Source organism: Oryza sativa, chromosome 3, assembly GCF_034140825.1.
Source record: "Oryza sativa Japonica Group chromosome 3, ASM3414082v1".
Lineage (NCBI taxonomy): Eukaryota > Viridiplantae > Streptophyta > Magnoliopsida > Poales > Poaceae > Oryza > Oryza sativa.
In genome coordinates, this window is record NC_089037.1 from 14,752,099 (window position 1) to 14,767,693 (window position 15,595).

The 15,595-nt window shown below is 45.8% G+C and overlaps 2 protein-coding genes and 1 long non-coding RNA gene across 3 annotated transcripts; all 3 read right to left on the bottom strand.

Annotated features, from left to right (window-relative positions):
• Nucleotides 1-1,486: 1,486 nt before the first annotated feature.
• On the bottom strand, nucleotides 1,487-2,296 carry LOC136355557 (uncharacterized). The gene is made up of 4 exons (XR_010739826.1): nucleotides 2,186-2,296; nucleotides 2,029-2,101; nucleotides 1,836-1,934; nucleotides 1,487-1,756 (listed from the first exon to the last, which is right to left on the bottom strand). It is a non-coding gene; the product is annotated as an uncharacterized lncRNA (long non-coding RNA).
• Nucleotides 2,297-8,323: 6,027 nt separating this feature from the next.
• Nucleotides 8,324-12,657, bottom strand: LOC136355575 (uncharacterized). The gene is made up of 2 exons (XM_066308304.1): nucleotides 12,225-12,657; nucleotides 8,324-11,814 (listed from the first exon to the last, which is right to left on the bottom strand). Exon 2 carries the CDS (start codon nucleotides 11,812-11,814, stop codon nucleotides 8,482-8,484), a length of 3,333 nt encoding a protein of 1,110 aa, XP_066164401.1. The 5' UTR covers nucleotides 12,225-12,657; the 3' UTR covers nucleotides 8,324-8,481.
• Nucleotides 12,658-13,314: 657 nt separating this feature from the next.
• On the bottom strand, nucleotides 13,315-14,637 carry LOC107275560 (F-box protein At3g57580). The gene is given in 3 exon segments (XM_066308320.1): nucleotides 13,315-13,888; nucleotides 13,890-13,951; nucleotides 14,017-14,637. Coding segments are annotated over 3 exon segments (1,257 nt in total).
• Between the last annotated feature and the right edge of the window lie 958 nt (nucleotides 14,638-15,595).

Consider the following 15,595-nt stretch of genomic DNA (forward strand, 5'->3'; position numbering starts at 1 on the left):
AGCAAGGGATGGGGAGGAGGGCGGCGGAAGAAGGGGCTTCCTCGGGGATTTGCTTGACCTGTACCCGCGTAGTGGGAGGCGATGATCGACGAACGGCAGCAAGTAGCCGGCGGCCATGGCCGACTAGGGGCGGTTTCGTTTTCTTTCCATGCGTGGTTTTTCCCCTTCGCTTTGACTGCATATGGGCCGAACCATCGCGCTTCTGGACTGGTCGAAAGAGGGCGGAGGCTAGAGAAAACCGGCGCTGCCGTCAGATGCGAAATAAACGGCGCTCAAGCCTTCTACATCCCTCTGACGTAGAATCTTGGGAAACTATTCTAATCCCTCGAGGGGATGTTCCCTCGTTTGCTCAAAAACCATCTAAATGGTTATGAAAAATTCTAGAAAATTTGACAACATTCATACAACACATATATACAACTTCACAAAATCGTAAGTCCAAACTCAACTCACACGTTGAGATATAAAAAAGACAAATTCAGCGTATGAATAGTAGCATACTGTTTATATCTAAATTTGTCTTTTTTGTTTCTCGGTGTGTAGATCGAATTTGAACATGAATTTTGGTGGACTAGTAGGTATCATTATGCTCTACATTGTCATTTTTTTTAGATTTTTTCACAACTATTTGCATCGAATTTAAAAGAAAAAGGTATACGAGGGGATATCCCCTCGAGGGATTAGAATCCACCCCCTAGAATCTTCTATGTTAGAGGATCTGGTTCCGGCATTGGAGGGGAAGAAGAGACTATTTGCATTGAGATTCGTACTGGATCAGCCTCGTAGCCGAAGCGCGATGTGATTCTATTCACATCCAAATTAATTTCAGAACACTATAAATTAATTAATACTTCTAAAACTATTTCACCCGGACACAACTAAGCTAAGGAAGAACAAGAAAACTCCACTCCTCATTAACAATATTGGGTGCTTGGCAATGGCATCACTGGTGGAGAAACCCTTTGTAGTCCCGGTTCGTAACCCCCCTTTAGTCCCGGTTTCCAAACCGGGAGTACCAATCCGGGACTAAAGATCGCTATCTTTAGTCCCGGGTGAAATAACCGGGAGTAAAGATCGATCTTTAGTCCCGGTTGGTAACACCAACCGGGACTAAAGATGGCTCAGCGACGTGGCCGGCTGAGCCCTCTTTAGTCCCGGTTGGTGTTACCAACCGGGACTAAAGATCGAGCTGACCATTTTTTTTTGCATGGCCCTGTTGCTGCATGGTTTATATATATATATAGTTTATATATATATATATATATATATATATATATATATATATATATATATATATATATAAACCATGCATATATATGTTTCAATACATATATATGCATACATATATATATATGTATATATATATATATTATATTATATTATATGTATATACATGCATAATATATATGTATTTATACACATATATATGTTATGCAAATTAATGCATATGTATATAGATATATATATATGACCAAAATATATTTACATTATAGAAAATGTGTACACATGCATATAGAAACATATGTAGTCATGTATTAATTACAATCCATTATATGTCCTAGCTAGCTAGCTATCATTTCGACGTAGTAGTACTCGCTGCTAGCTCAGAAGCTAAGGACCGGTGAATTGTGTTTCCGTCGTAGTAGAATTCACCCTTGGGATTAAGGATTTCTTCGTTGATGAATCCCATGAGTTGTTCTTGAACCGCCGTGATAAATTCCTTGTGTGTGGTCAGGTTATCCCTCATGCGAATAAACTATATGAATGTATGAAATTGATTAGTAATTAAACAAGAAATCGCTACGTAATGAAATTTTGAATTTATTTGTACGTACATCGAGCTCTCTTGTGGTGATGATTTGGTTTGCAAGGCAGTGGCAATACTCGCACACGTAATAGCCGCACAAGTTATTTCCCTGCTTTTGCTTTGCGCACTACAAATAAATGACAAACAACGAGAGATCTAATTAATATACACTTGTATGTATTTGAATCGGAGAAATATAAATATAGAGCATGTGTACTCACAGGAAATTTGAACTTCCGCCTAAGTCTTTCTCTCCATTTGCCGCGGACCAAATGACGGAACCGATACCAAGCCCTACATGGAGTTTAAAGCTATGATTCGTAGTAGCAATTAACATAACAAGATTTTCTTAATTAACAAAGGAACTTATGACGGTACCTGTCTATAAGTTCGAAAACCTTGTCAAACGTAGACTCTTTTTTATCCATTGAGTCATATACGTTGACGGTGCAGGCCTCCAGGTCGAAGAGTAAAAGCACCCAGTGGAATCTGCAATGTGCGTGGGATGCATTACATATGAAACACTTAGCAAGTTCGTACGGGAATGAAATTTGGTATGTAGGAAGACAGTAAAATTAAACTAACTCTGTGTTGTATGGCAACAGTATGAACGTCTTGTAATGCTGCGCCTTCAGGAGATGGACGAGATTGTCCTCTGTTTCTTGTGGATATTGGTCGAGCAATGCGACGTTTACTCTCCGAGGGTCGATGAATCCAGTATCGAAAACCCTCCGCCGTCGGGCCCTTTGAATCTCCATTCTACAACGATAAAAGGGAGTATATTATTTTCTATAGTCTACTTATATACAAGGACCTAATTTATTAAAGGAGACGTATAGTAAGAAATCTAACCGAACGATATACTTACAAAATCCAGCAACTCATAATAGAGACGTCGAGGGCGTCCAGCTGGTATAGTTCGTAGATTCCCTTGAAATTGATCCAGAGAATGTCATCTCCTTGCAAGAAGTCCGTGTCCCTGATCCTCGCTCCGATCATCTCTCTACCGGCGGCGCTCATCTCCATGTACAGCTGATGGAATTTGTACATTTGTGTGGGTAGGGACTGCAGCAGCTCAGGCTTGACAAGCGGTTTACCGAGTTCGTACATGTATTTCACTTCCGCCTTTTCGATTGGTGCGACTCTAGCAATTGATCCGTAGTTAGACCGGTGTCAGTAATAAATTGTTCTATCGTCATTTCTTTACCGGTAACCAACGGCTCGATCTCCTGTTTTGGTTGCTCTCCAAGCTGAGGGACTGGTTTGGACTTTCCAGAAGATGCTTTCTTCAGCGTTCGCTCATAGTCCGATAGCTTGATGGCCTCCTTGACAGATGCAGACATACCCCTGAAGAAGTTCCTGACACTGGGGTCTATAGGAATCTTCTTTTCTGGACTTCGAGGCTTGAATTGTCTCTTGACTTCTGATGCAACGTAAGCGTCAAGCTCCTCTTGCGTGCAATCGTACCCCGGGTCCTTGTTCTTGTCGGCGTCAACTTTCGCCTTCTTCGTTGCCCTTGTGTGGGCAGGCGGTGCAGCTGGGGGGGCCCTTGACTTTGAAGGTGCCGGAAGAGGAGCTTGCGGGGGAGTAGGTGTAGGAGCACGAGGAGGAGTCGGTGCAGGATCCTGAGGAGGAGTCGATGCTGGAGCCTGAGGTGGAGACGGTGCTGGCGGAGCATGAGGAGGAGACGGTGCAGGATCATGAGGAGGAGATGGCGGAGCCGGAGGAGATGGTGCACGAGACGCCGCTTGTCGCCCAGGGAGGATGATGTACCGCCTGCGCCATAGAATAATGGCATGGCTTGTGTCTCGTAGATGCGTCTCACCGTCTCCTCCAGGGTAATCCAGCTCGAGGTCCTCGTACGCGCCTTCGACCAACTCAACTTCAACCTTCGAGTATCCTGCTGGAATCGGCCTGCAGTGGTAAGTACCTGAAGGGTCCGTTGGGATGGCCATGCCCGACGCCACCTTCATGTTGTGAGAGATTATTTATTAGTAATCAACATATATAAGCAGGAACTAGCGGAATGGCTAAATCTTACCTTTATTGATAAGTTCTTGAAAGGAATATGCAGCTCACATGGTGTCCGCTGAGTGATGTCATCAACGGGACAGGTCGATTCGTCCTGTGTTTGCATGGCGTCCATGCTCTGCGATCCTACCTGCCCCGTTGAGGCGCAGCTGCTACGGTTTCCTGACGGGCTCACCATTGCAGGAGGAATGGTCGGCTGGGGATCATGGGACCGATGTGCGGCCATGCGTTCATCAACCTTCCTTGCCACCTCCTCTTGCATGTTGAGTTCGTAGCTCGATACCCGGAACTCTAGGTCTGCAATCTTCGCCTCGGTATCTCTCTTGCTCCTCATCCGACTCCTGTACGTGTGGATGTCCTCCTTGAAACCAATCTTCCAAGGAATCACCCCTTTCCCTCGTGTTCGTCCTGGATGCTCTGGAGTCTGCAGGGCGAGTGTCAGCTCGTCCCTATCTCTGTCGGGTCGGAACGTGCCCTGAGAGGAGGCTTCCACTGCATCTGTTAGTCGTTGCGCAGCCTCTCGTATCTGAACGCCGAATACCAGTGAGCCATCAGCTGGGTTGAGCGTTCCACCGTGAGCATAGTACCAGAACTTCGATCGTTCCGGCCAATTGGCTGTTGCCGGTTCGATACCCCTCTCAATCAAGCTAGCCTCCATCTCCTCCCACTTCGGCATCGCGACGCTATAGCCTCCTGACCCCAAGTGGTGATGGTACTTCTTCTTGGCGGCATTTTCTTTGTTTCTTTCCATCATCGCCTGCCCTTGTTCACCTGTCTTATATGCAACGAACTCGTCCCAGTGATCCCTTAGCTTTGGGAATGTGTCGAAGTTCGGTGTCTGCCCCTTCAGTATATACTTCTTGTACAGATCTCCCTTGAAGCTCTGAAACTGTTCTGCCATTTTCTTCAGAGTCCACCTTTTCACTTTGTCCTCTGTACCCGCAGGAAGGGTGAATGTCTCGAGCATTGTGGTCCACAGCATCTCTTTCTCCGAATCTGGGACAAAGCTCTCATGATCTCCTCGTGCCCTTGTTCTTCGCCAGTACACCGTACTGACAGGCACGTTATCCCGCACAACCCAACCGCTGTGACGTACATAGTTCTTGGCGGCTTCGGCCGGGGCACTAGGACGTCCATCTTCTTCCACTTCCGTTATGATGTGCCGACCCTCAAGCTTCTTCGCTGCACCTCGTTGCCCGCGTGCCCTCTTCTGTCCAACGGAGGGTTGACTACCACTAGCCTCCTCCTCCTGGTTCCCCTCCACATCCCTTTCCACGTGCCCCTGCTGGTTCCCCTCCGCATCCCTCTCCACGTTCCCTTCCTCGTTCAAGTACTGGTTTGGATCCTCGTTCCCCTCTTCTTCATTCCAGTACTGGCTGCTTCCCTCCGCGATTGTATCGTACAATATCTGTTCCTCATCGCGGTCAGCCATCTGTTGATACAAGAAACATCTGCTAAGTCACGAGACATTTATGTTTTAACAATCTAAGTCATGTATGCTAAGTGTAAATGTCGTACATTAGAACCCTACACAAACTTACGTGCTAAGTCTAATTACAAATCGTGATATAAGCTAAGTCTAGGTGACGTATATTATACAACCCTAGCTAGTAAATAATTATATACTAAGTCTAATTACAAATAAAGTAATCTTATATTAAAACTCAAATAATATTACATGCTAAGACTAAAATAGTCATGTATGCTAAGTGTTTCGTGCATATATGCTAAGTCTAATTAAGACAACAATAGTCAATTGCTACTTGTCGCACCATTTCCGTAGTAAATAATTATATACTAAGTCTAATCTCAAATAAAGTAATCTTATATTAAAACTCAAATAATATTACATGCTAAGACTAAAATAGTCATGTCTGCTAAGTGTTTCGTGCGTATATGCTAAGTGTAATTAAGACTACAATAGTCAATTGCTACTTGTCGCACCACTTCCGTAGTAAATAATTATATACTAAGTCTAATCTCAAATAAAGTAATCTTATATTAAAACTCAAATAATATTACATGCTAAGACTAAAATAGTCATGTCTGCTAAGTGTTTCGTGCGTATATGCTAAGTGTAATTAAGACTACAATAGTCAATTGCTACTTGTCGCACCACTTCCGTAGTCAATAATTATATACTAAGTCTAATTACAAATAAAGTAATCTTATATATATATTCAAATAATATTACATGCTAAGACTAAAATAGTCATGTATGCTAAGTGTTTCGTGCGTATATGCTAAGTCTAATTAAGACTACAATAGTCAATTGCTACTTGTCGCACCACTTCCGTAGTCAATAATTACATACTAAGTCTAATTACAAATAAAGTAATCTTATATTAAAACTCAAATAATATTAGAACACTACACAATCTTATATGATAAGTCTAATTACAGGGCTAATAATCTTAATTAATTGCATTACAAATATAACAATCATTTATATTATTACGTCACTTGCCTGCTCCAATTCCTTCTAGGGCTAGCTCTTCCACTCAGGCTTGACGGACGACTCCGACAACACGTCTTTTCTGCAAGATACAAAAAGATGTATATAGTCAAATGCGAAGTAACATATACATATATATATATATACATATATATATATATATATATATACATATATATATATATATATATACATATATATATATATATTGCATTTCACGTTAACGTTCGTTCGATCGTTCTCGTTCTCGTTCACGTTCTCGCGGCAACATACATTGACGTGTTCGTTCTCGCTCTCGTTCGTTCGATCGTTCTCGTTCTCGTTCACGTTCTCACGGCAACGTACGTTGACGTGTTCGTTCTCGCTTCTCGTTCGTTCGATCGTTCTCGTTCTCGTTCGTTAATGGCGGTGTGGCGGCATCGGGGCGGCGGTTGGCGCCGTGGCGACGGCGGCGGCGTGGCGACGGCGTGGCGACGGCGGCGGCGTGGCGACGGCGTGGCGACGGCGGCGGGGCGACGGCGGCGGCGTGGTGACGGCGTGGCGACGGTGGCGTGGCGACGGCGGCGGCGGCGGCGTGGCGTTGCGGGGCCGTGGCGGCATCGGGGCGGCGGTTGGCGCCGTGGCGACGGTGGCGGCGTGGGGCCGGCGGCGGCGTGGCGACGGCGGCGGCGTGGCGACGGCGTGGCGACGGCGGCGTGGCGACGGCGGCGGCGTGGTGACGGCGTGGCGACGGTGGCGTGGCGACGGCGGCGGCGGCGGCGTGGCGTTGCGGGGCCGTGGCGGCGGCAGCGTGGCGTGGCGGCGGCGACGGAGAGAGACGGAGAGAGATCGAGCTGAGATCGGAGAGATCGAGAGATAAGGGAGATCTGGCGGCGGCGGCTCTCACCCCAGAGATGCGGCGGCAGCGGAGGAGGCGGAGGCGGCGGCGAGGACGACGAGCTCGAGACGACGGCGAGATACGGCGGCGTCGGCGCGGGGATTTGCCCTAGGCAGTGGCGGCGAAGGAGAGAGGCCGAGAGAGATCGATCGGCCGAAAACGTCTAAGTGTTGGTGAAGAAGACGAGGGCGCACCGGGAATATATATACCCCCGGATCTTTACTCCCGGTTGTTGAGAACAACCGGGACTAAAGATATCTTTAGTCCCGGTTGTTGAGAACAACCGGGAGTAAAGAAAAGATATTTACTCCCGGTTGTTGAGAACAACCGGGACTAAAGATATCTTTAGTCCCGGTTGTTCTTAACAACCGGGAGTAAATATCTTTTCCCGCTATTTCGAAATTCTTTTTAAACCCGGTTAGGGTTAAGAACCGGGACTAAAGATTATAGCACTGCATATGATTTTCTCTTACATATGTGTTTATAAAATAGAAGTTAATGCATTAACATTATTTAAAGTACTAAAGATTAATGACAATTACTTCGAAAAATTATTTTTGTCTGTAATAAATTAAGTGGATAAATCGTAATAAGCAAATATATGACTTATAATTAATAAAAATTCCAATATATATATATATACTTAGCATATATATGAATGATATTATTATATTGGTAAAAACTCTAATTAAGATATGTATGTACATACTGCATGATTTAAAATTAATAAAAATTGTAATCATCATATATACTTAGCGTAGGAATTATATTAAATTAAATGCTAAAAACTCTAATTAACATATGTAAATGCCACATGCATGATTTAAACCTTTTAAAAATTCGAATAGTCATATATAAGTAGCATATGAAAGATAGTAAATTAAATTGTGAAAAACTCTAATATATGAATGATAGTTTTAAAAATATATTAAATTTAATACTTTTAAAAATTCTCCAGTCAATTATAATTAGCATATGAATGATAGTAAATTAAATGTTAAAAACTCTAATTAACATATAAAATTGCCACTTGCGTGATTTAAAACTTTTAAAAATACAATAGTCAATTATAATTAGCATATGAATGCTAGTAAATTAAATGTTAAAAACTCTAATTAACGTACATATGAAATTGCCACCTGTGTGATTTAAAACTTTTAAAAATTGTAAGTATCACATATAACTAGCATATACATGATTTGAACTTGTTGAAACCTCTAATAATCGTGCGTAATTAACATATGCCATACATCAATTGATTTATATGGATAATCAATACATCCAAAATAGTTTACATCGTGTACACAATAATTACGGCATTACATCGGCGGTGACGGTTGACCGCACGTACTTTCTCCTCACTATTGTTCCCTCCTTGTGATCGCTGCGTGAGTAAGGGGTGTCTTCATTTGATAGGAGGATGCTAGGGTCAATCGTCACCGTGAAAGGGGGTTGCCCATCCAACTGATCGTAATCCTCGTCAGTCTTGTCCTCAACTCCGACGATTTTTCTTTTGCCTGGGAGAACCACTTGACGCTTAGGCTCATCAGGCCCTCTGCCCTTCTTTCCTTTGCTAGACATGTCCTTCACGAAAAAGACTTGCGTTACATCATTGGCAAGGACAAAAGGTTCGTCCGAGTATCCAACCTTGTTAAGGTCAACAGTTGTCATCCCACTGTCATCAATCATTACGCCTCCACCAGTCAACCTAACCCATTGGCACCGGAACAGAGGAACCTTGAGAGGACCATAGTCAAGTTCCCATATGTCCTCGATGGCACCGTAATACGTGGCAGTTGTTCCATCGTGTCCCATGGCATCGACACGAACAGCGCTGTTTTGGTTCGTGCTCTTCATGTCTTGGGCTCTCGTGTAGAATGTGTACCCATTGATCTCATATCCCTGGAATGTCGCGATCGACCCAGACGGTCCCCTCGCCAGGAAGGCAAGTTGTTGGTTGATCGACTCGTTACCCATGAGATGTTGTCGTAGCCACGCGGGGAAAGTATCAATGTGATGCCGTGTAATCCATACATCGGACTTACCGATGTTCCTGGCGCGAACTAGAGCCAAGTGCTCCTCGATGTAAGGAGCTACCAATGAAGAGTGTTGCAGAACAGTGAAATGGGCTTTACGGAATAAATTGTTGTCTACCGTCATAATTGCTTTCCTTCCGAGAGTTCCCTTTCCCCGTAGTCTCCCTTCATGGCGTGATTCCGGTACCCCGATTGGGCGAAGGTCTTCGATAAATTCTACGCAAAATTCGATGACCTCCTCTGTTCCATAACCCTTGGCGATGCTTGCCTCTGGACGAGCACGGTTACGAACATACTTCTTCAGAACGCCCATGTACCTCTCGAAAGGAAACATGTTGTGTAGGTACATAGGCCCGAGAATACGGATCTCTTTCACAAGGTGACAAAGCAGATGTGTCATTATATTGAAAAATGAAGGTGGAAATATCAACTCAAAACTGACGAGACATTGCACCACTTCATTCTGAAGGGCATCTAATCTATCCGGATCGATGACCTTCTGCGAAATTGCGTTCATGAATGCACATAGCTTTGTTATTGTTGCCCGGACATTGTCTGGAAGGATACCCCTTATTACAACTGGTAGCAGTTGTGTCATCAACACGTGACAGTCATGAGACTTTAGGTTTGTGAACTTCTTCTCCTTCGTGCTTATTATTCGCTTGATATTCGTGGAGTATCCAGACGGTACCTTTATGCTCTCCAAGCATTCAAACATACTTTCCTTCTCTGCCTTGCTAAGAGTGTAGCTGGCTGGACTCAAGTAATGGCTTCCTTTCTCCTTTGGTTCCGGGTGAAGGTCGCCGCGTTGTTCCATATGCTTCAGATCATTACGTGCTTCCAGTGTATCTTTCGACTTTCCGTATACACCTAGGAAGCCAAGAAGGTTTACGCAAAGGTTCTTAGTGAGGTGCATCACGTCGATTGCGTGGCGTACGTCCAAGAATTCCCAATATGGTAACTCCCAAAATATAGAGTTCTTTTTCCACATCGCCGCGTGACCATCTTCGCTCTCTATATGCTGGCTTCCAGGGCCCTTTCCGAACACTACTTTAAGATCTTTAACCATAGCAAACACTGTTTTCCCGCTGCGATGTTTAGGCTTCGTACGGTGGTCGGCCTTATGTTCGAAGTGCTTGCCTTTCTTCCGTACCGGGTGGTTTGCTGCAAGGAATCGACGATGACCCATGTATACAACCTTCCTACAGTGCTTAAGATACGTACTTTCTGTTTCATCCATACAGTGAGTGCAAGCCTTGTACCCCTTGTTGGACTGTCCGGATAGGTTGCTAAGTGCAGGCCAATCGTTGATGGTTACGAACAGCAGCGCTCGTAGGTTAAACTCCTCCTGTTTGTCCTCGTCCCACACGGGGACACCTTCCTTCTTCCACAACTGTTTAAGATCCTCGACCAGTGGTCTTAGGTACACGTCGATGTCGTTACCAGGTTGCTTGGGGCCTTGAATAATAATCGGCATCATTATGTACTTCCTCTTCATGCATAGCCAGGGGGGGAGGTTGTAGATACACATCGTAACGGGCCAAGTGCTATGGCCGCTGCTCATCTCTCCAAAAGGATTCATGCCATCCGTACTCAAACCAAACCGTATGTTTCGTGCGTCCTTTCCAAATTCTTTAAATTTTCTATCGATGTTTCGCCACTGCGAACCATCGGCGGGGTGTCTCAGCATCCCGTCCTGTTGACGCTCTTCAGCGTGCCATCGCAACATTCTAGCATTCCCCTTGTTCCTGAACAAACGCCTTAGCCGTGGTATTATAGGGAAATACCACATCACCTTAGCAGGAATTCTCTTCTTTGTTAGCTGCCCGTCAACTTCTCCTGGATCGTCCCGTCTAATCTTGTATCGTAGTGCTTTGCAAACAGGGCATGCTTCTAGGTTCTCGTACTCCTCACCGCGATATAGGATACAATCGTTCGGACATGCGTGAATCTTATGAACTTCCAGTCCTAACGGGCAGACTATCTTCTTAGCCTCGTACGTTGTCTCGGGCAATTTGTTTCCCCCCGGAAGAATGTTCTTGACGAGTTTCAATAAATCGCCAAATGCCTTGTCACTAACCCCATTTTTTGCCTTCCATTGCAACAACTCCAGAGTGGTATCCAACTTTTTGTGCCCCTGCTCGCAACCTGGGTACAACGAAGTTCTGTGGTCCTCCAACATCTTGTCCAATTTATGGGCCTCCTTTTCACTTTCGCAGTCCTCCCTGGCGTCCTGCAACATTTGACCAAGATCATCCGCAACGTCGTTACCATCAGCAGCTATTTCCTCCTCGCCCGTTTGATTTCCTTCAAATCCAACAAATTGAGCAAAGTCCGGAATATTGTCGTCTTCCACTTCATCTTCTTCCATTTCAACACCTTGCTCTCCGTGGGATGTCCAACAATTATAGCTTGGCATGAACCCCGACTCAAACAAGTGGAAATGAATAGTCCTGGATGCAGAATACTCCTTCTGATTCTTACACTTATTGCATGGACAACAAATAAAACCCCTTTTCCTGTTAGCTTCGGCCACTCTCAAAAAATAGTGCACGCCGTCAATAAACTCTTTGGACCGCCGGTCAGCGTACATCCATTGCCGATCCATCTATATGAGTCAAAAAAACCGTACACAAATAATTATTCTTACAATAATGACAGTCATACAATAATTATAAGATATCTTTATTCATACAAAAATCATAAAATATTACACCAAATAATTCTTAAAAACTATTTGTTAAGTAATAAACTAATTTTAATGTGTTTTACTTCTTTTAATTTTCATTTTAGTTTGTTTTCTATTATTTAAGATTAACTTTCACTAGAGTTTTCCTTCTCAACTATTTTATAAAACCTTATTTAGCAAATGAACTAAATTTCTATATATTCTTTCTTCCCCACACACATTTTCTCTCTCATCAACTTACAACTACATTTTGGAGACAAAAAAAGTGTGCAAAACATAGGTGCAAATGTAGTATGACAAAAAAAACATTGGAGGATGAAGTTGCAAACCTTTTAGGCACCTCCGATTTGTATGTAATCACCAAAATAAATTCAATAGAAATTTTGGCATGACCTCCCCTCTTTTTTGAAGAAATTTTGAAGCTTGCTCGGGCAGCTGGAGGAGGAAGAAGACATATATATAGGGGTGGGACTTTAGTCCCGGTTGGTAGCACCAACCGGGGCTAAAGATCACCGGGATCTTTAGTCCCGGTTGGTATTACCAACCGGGACTAAAGTTAACATCTTTAGTCCCGGTTGGTGTTATCAACCGGGACTAAAGATACCGGGAGGGCCTGACAGACCCTGACAGCATTCGAACCGGGACTAAAGATCATCTTTAGTCCCGGTTGGTAACACAACCCGGGACTAAAGATCAAATATGCCCGTTACCCTTTTGAACCGGGACTAAAGAACATCTTTAGCCCCGGTTTTTATTGCATCCGGGACTACTGTGGAAATCGGCCGACCGACGAAAGATGGTTTCTCCACCAGTGCATGCATGAGCTTTTTAGGTTGTTTTCGAAGGATTAATCCACCTTTGAGTCTAAAATATTGTTTTTGAAGGATAAAATCATGTACATGTATTAGGTAGTTTGAAGCAAATCTCGTAAAAAAAGTCAAATAATTTCAAACAAATCTCTCTCAAAAAAATTTTTTCAACAAAACTAATTGATTAGACACACAAGGCCATCTTAGGACTAGGGTTAAAATACAGCACGCCCGCCCAACTAGTACTAGTATATGTGATAAGGATTTTCTACACCCATGGTTCACCTAGGTGCCATGGCACCCAACATTCGCATGCGACTTAAATAGTTATAGAAAAAATTAAAAAAAAATTAGTAACATCGATTATGATTATATAAGTCTATACACAAACATGCAGTACTAATTTTGATCTACAACAAGAGAAACAAAAATAATAAAATCAGACAGTGAATAGTACCTGTACAGATATGTTCATATGTCGATTGAATTTATTAGACTTACATGTTTACATAGTACTTATCTTATATTATCATAGTCTATGTTATCAAGTTTTATAAATTTTTTATATAACTATTTAAATTACATGCATGATACTAGTAAAAACTTCCCCCTAGTATATGCGGTAGAAACAGTGGCCGCCGATGTCCTCCCAAGGAACCTGAGACGCGTCACCGAAGCTCACCTCGCGCGGCAATATGCACTGCCTATGCATCATCAGGCGGCGTGTAGTCAGCGGCAATATCCCCCACCTGCGCCACGCCGCGCGCCCAACATTGTACACGACCTCCTCGTCACCAAGCTGGAGCAGGATCTCCTCGCCCTCGTCATCGTCATCGACACCATTGGGCAGAACCTCCACCACATCGGCTGTCGAGAAGCGGGCACGAAAAGTTTGAGCGGCGGCGGCGTGTGGGTCGTCGTCGAGAGCAGCACCGGCGCCGCCGGCGCCGCACGAGTAGTAGTAGTCGATCTTCCGCTGAAGCCGCCAGCTTGTTGGGTCGGAGTAGTCGTCGAGCACCCACATCCCCAACGCGTTGGCGCCCGGCTCGTCGGCGAGGGCGCACAGCTTGCCGTGGCAATGGGTGATGTGCATTCCCATCATCGTGTGCGAGTGCGAGCCGAAGCGCACTCCTTGCCCCCCGGGGGCCTCCATCAGCCGGAATTCCTCCCGTTCCATGTTGAAGACGGCCACGAGAAACTGTGCCGATGAGGCCGACGAGGCCAGCCAGTGAAGACAGCCGTGCAGTCTGACAGGCGGAGCATGTAGGAACTTAATACAGACCCTCATCGTCGCGAGGGCAGGGCGGCGGACCTCGCGCCACACGCTGTTCTCCCCGAGCCGCAGGATCCAAAAGGTCTCCATCGTTGTGAAGAAGTTGGCGTGCATGATGTGGAAGCGCGACGTGGTCGGGTGGGCGTAACCGCCGACGAGGAAGCCGTCGGTCGACGGAGCCGGCACGATGGTGCAGGCCTCGGTGAGTGGGTTGCAGAGCACGTACCGCTCAACGCCTCTTCCGGGGCCAAACAGTATGTGCGCTGCGCACAGGATGCCGTCCCAAAAGCCGATGACGACTGTCATGGATCGCCCCGGCTCCGACGCCGAGACGAACGACACGGCGAGGGAAGCCACCGCCCCCGAGCATTTGCGGCCAAGCTGTCTGACGCAGACGGTGGTGCACGACCTTCCGCGGGGAGCCGTCGTTCTAGTTTCCACGGTGGCCGCGGCGGTGACGGTGGCCGTGCAGGAACGGGCGGCGTGGGCGCGGAGGAAATCCGGCTGAGAGGTGCGGGAGAGCCAGGCCTTGCACACGGCGCGGCACCGCCCGATCGACGGCGCCGGCAGGCGGAGGAGGATCTCCTCGACCAGGTCGTCCGGCAGCGCCTCCCCGGGGGCCCTTCTCCCGCGCCGCCGTTCCCGATCGTCGTAGTCCATTGGCACCGGGAGGAAAAACCGCTATAGTTAGCTTAATTAGGTTGCAAATCTCGTAGTATATTGTACGAACCAGTGTGGGGGGACTTGGGGCTTGCATGGGCTGTCATCAGTTTGATGGGCCGAAGCAGCACTGCAGCAGCAAGGTATAGTACGTCGATTCGATTAGAGTTAGACTGATAAACGACAACACCGAGCTGTGTGTTCGCTAGGAGGTGTTCCGAACAGGAATAGTGCGTACGAAAAATAGAGCAGTTCATTAGCGTGTGATTAATTAAGTATTAGTAAATTATTTTTAAAAAATAGATCGATATGATTTTTATAAGCAACTTTCATATAAAAACTTTTTACAAAAAACGCACCGTTTAGCAGTTTGAAAAACGTACAAGCGGAAAACAAGTTGGGAGTGTTGGGAAAAGAGGGATCCGAAACACCAAACCTATCAGCAAACGAGCTAATTAAAACCGGACGCCTAAACACCAGGGTTTTAAAACTCCCGCTATTACTGCGCTATCTCCCGCTATAGCTGTTTGGGAAGAGTTCTAACTATTTGCTCTCATGTACAATTTAGCCGTTATAACTATTTGCTCTCAGCAAACGAGCTGGAGCAGGATCTCCTCGCCGCCATCGATGCCATCGGCCGGGTAGCACCTCCACCACAGCAGCTGTCGAGAAGCGGGCGCGAAAGAATCAAGCACCATCTGGTCCACCGAGGACACCGGCGGCGCCGCAAGAGTAATCGATCTTCCACCGGAGCCGCCAGCTGCTTCTTGGGTCGGAGTAGTCCTCGAGCACCCACACCCCCGAACGCGTCGGTGGCGCCGGCCGCCAGCTGCTCGTCGGCGAGGGCGCACAGCTTGCCGCGATGTCGGGTGATGTGCAGTGTATCCTTCTCACTACGCGCGCAGCCGAGCTCGTGGGCCTGCACGCCGCCGCCCATTGCTCAGGGGTCTCCATCAGC

Bases quoted from the DNA above. Each gene is read 5' to 3' on its own strand.
- LOC136355575 (XM_066308304.1), bottom strand. From the start codon at position 11,814: ATGGATCGGCAATGGATGTACGCTGACCGGCGGTCCAAAGAGTTTATT.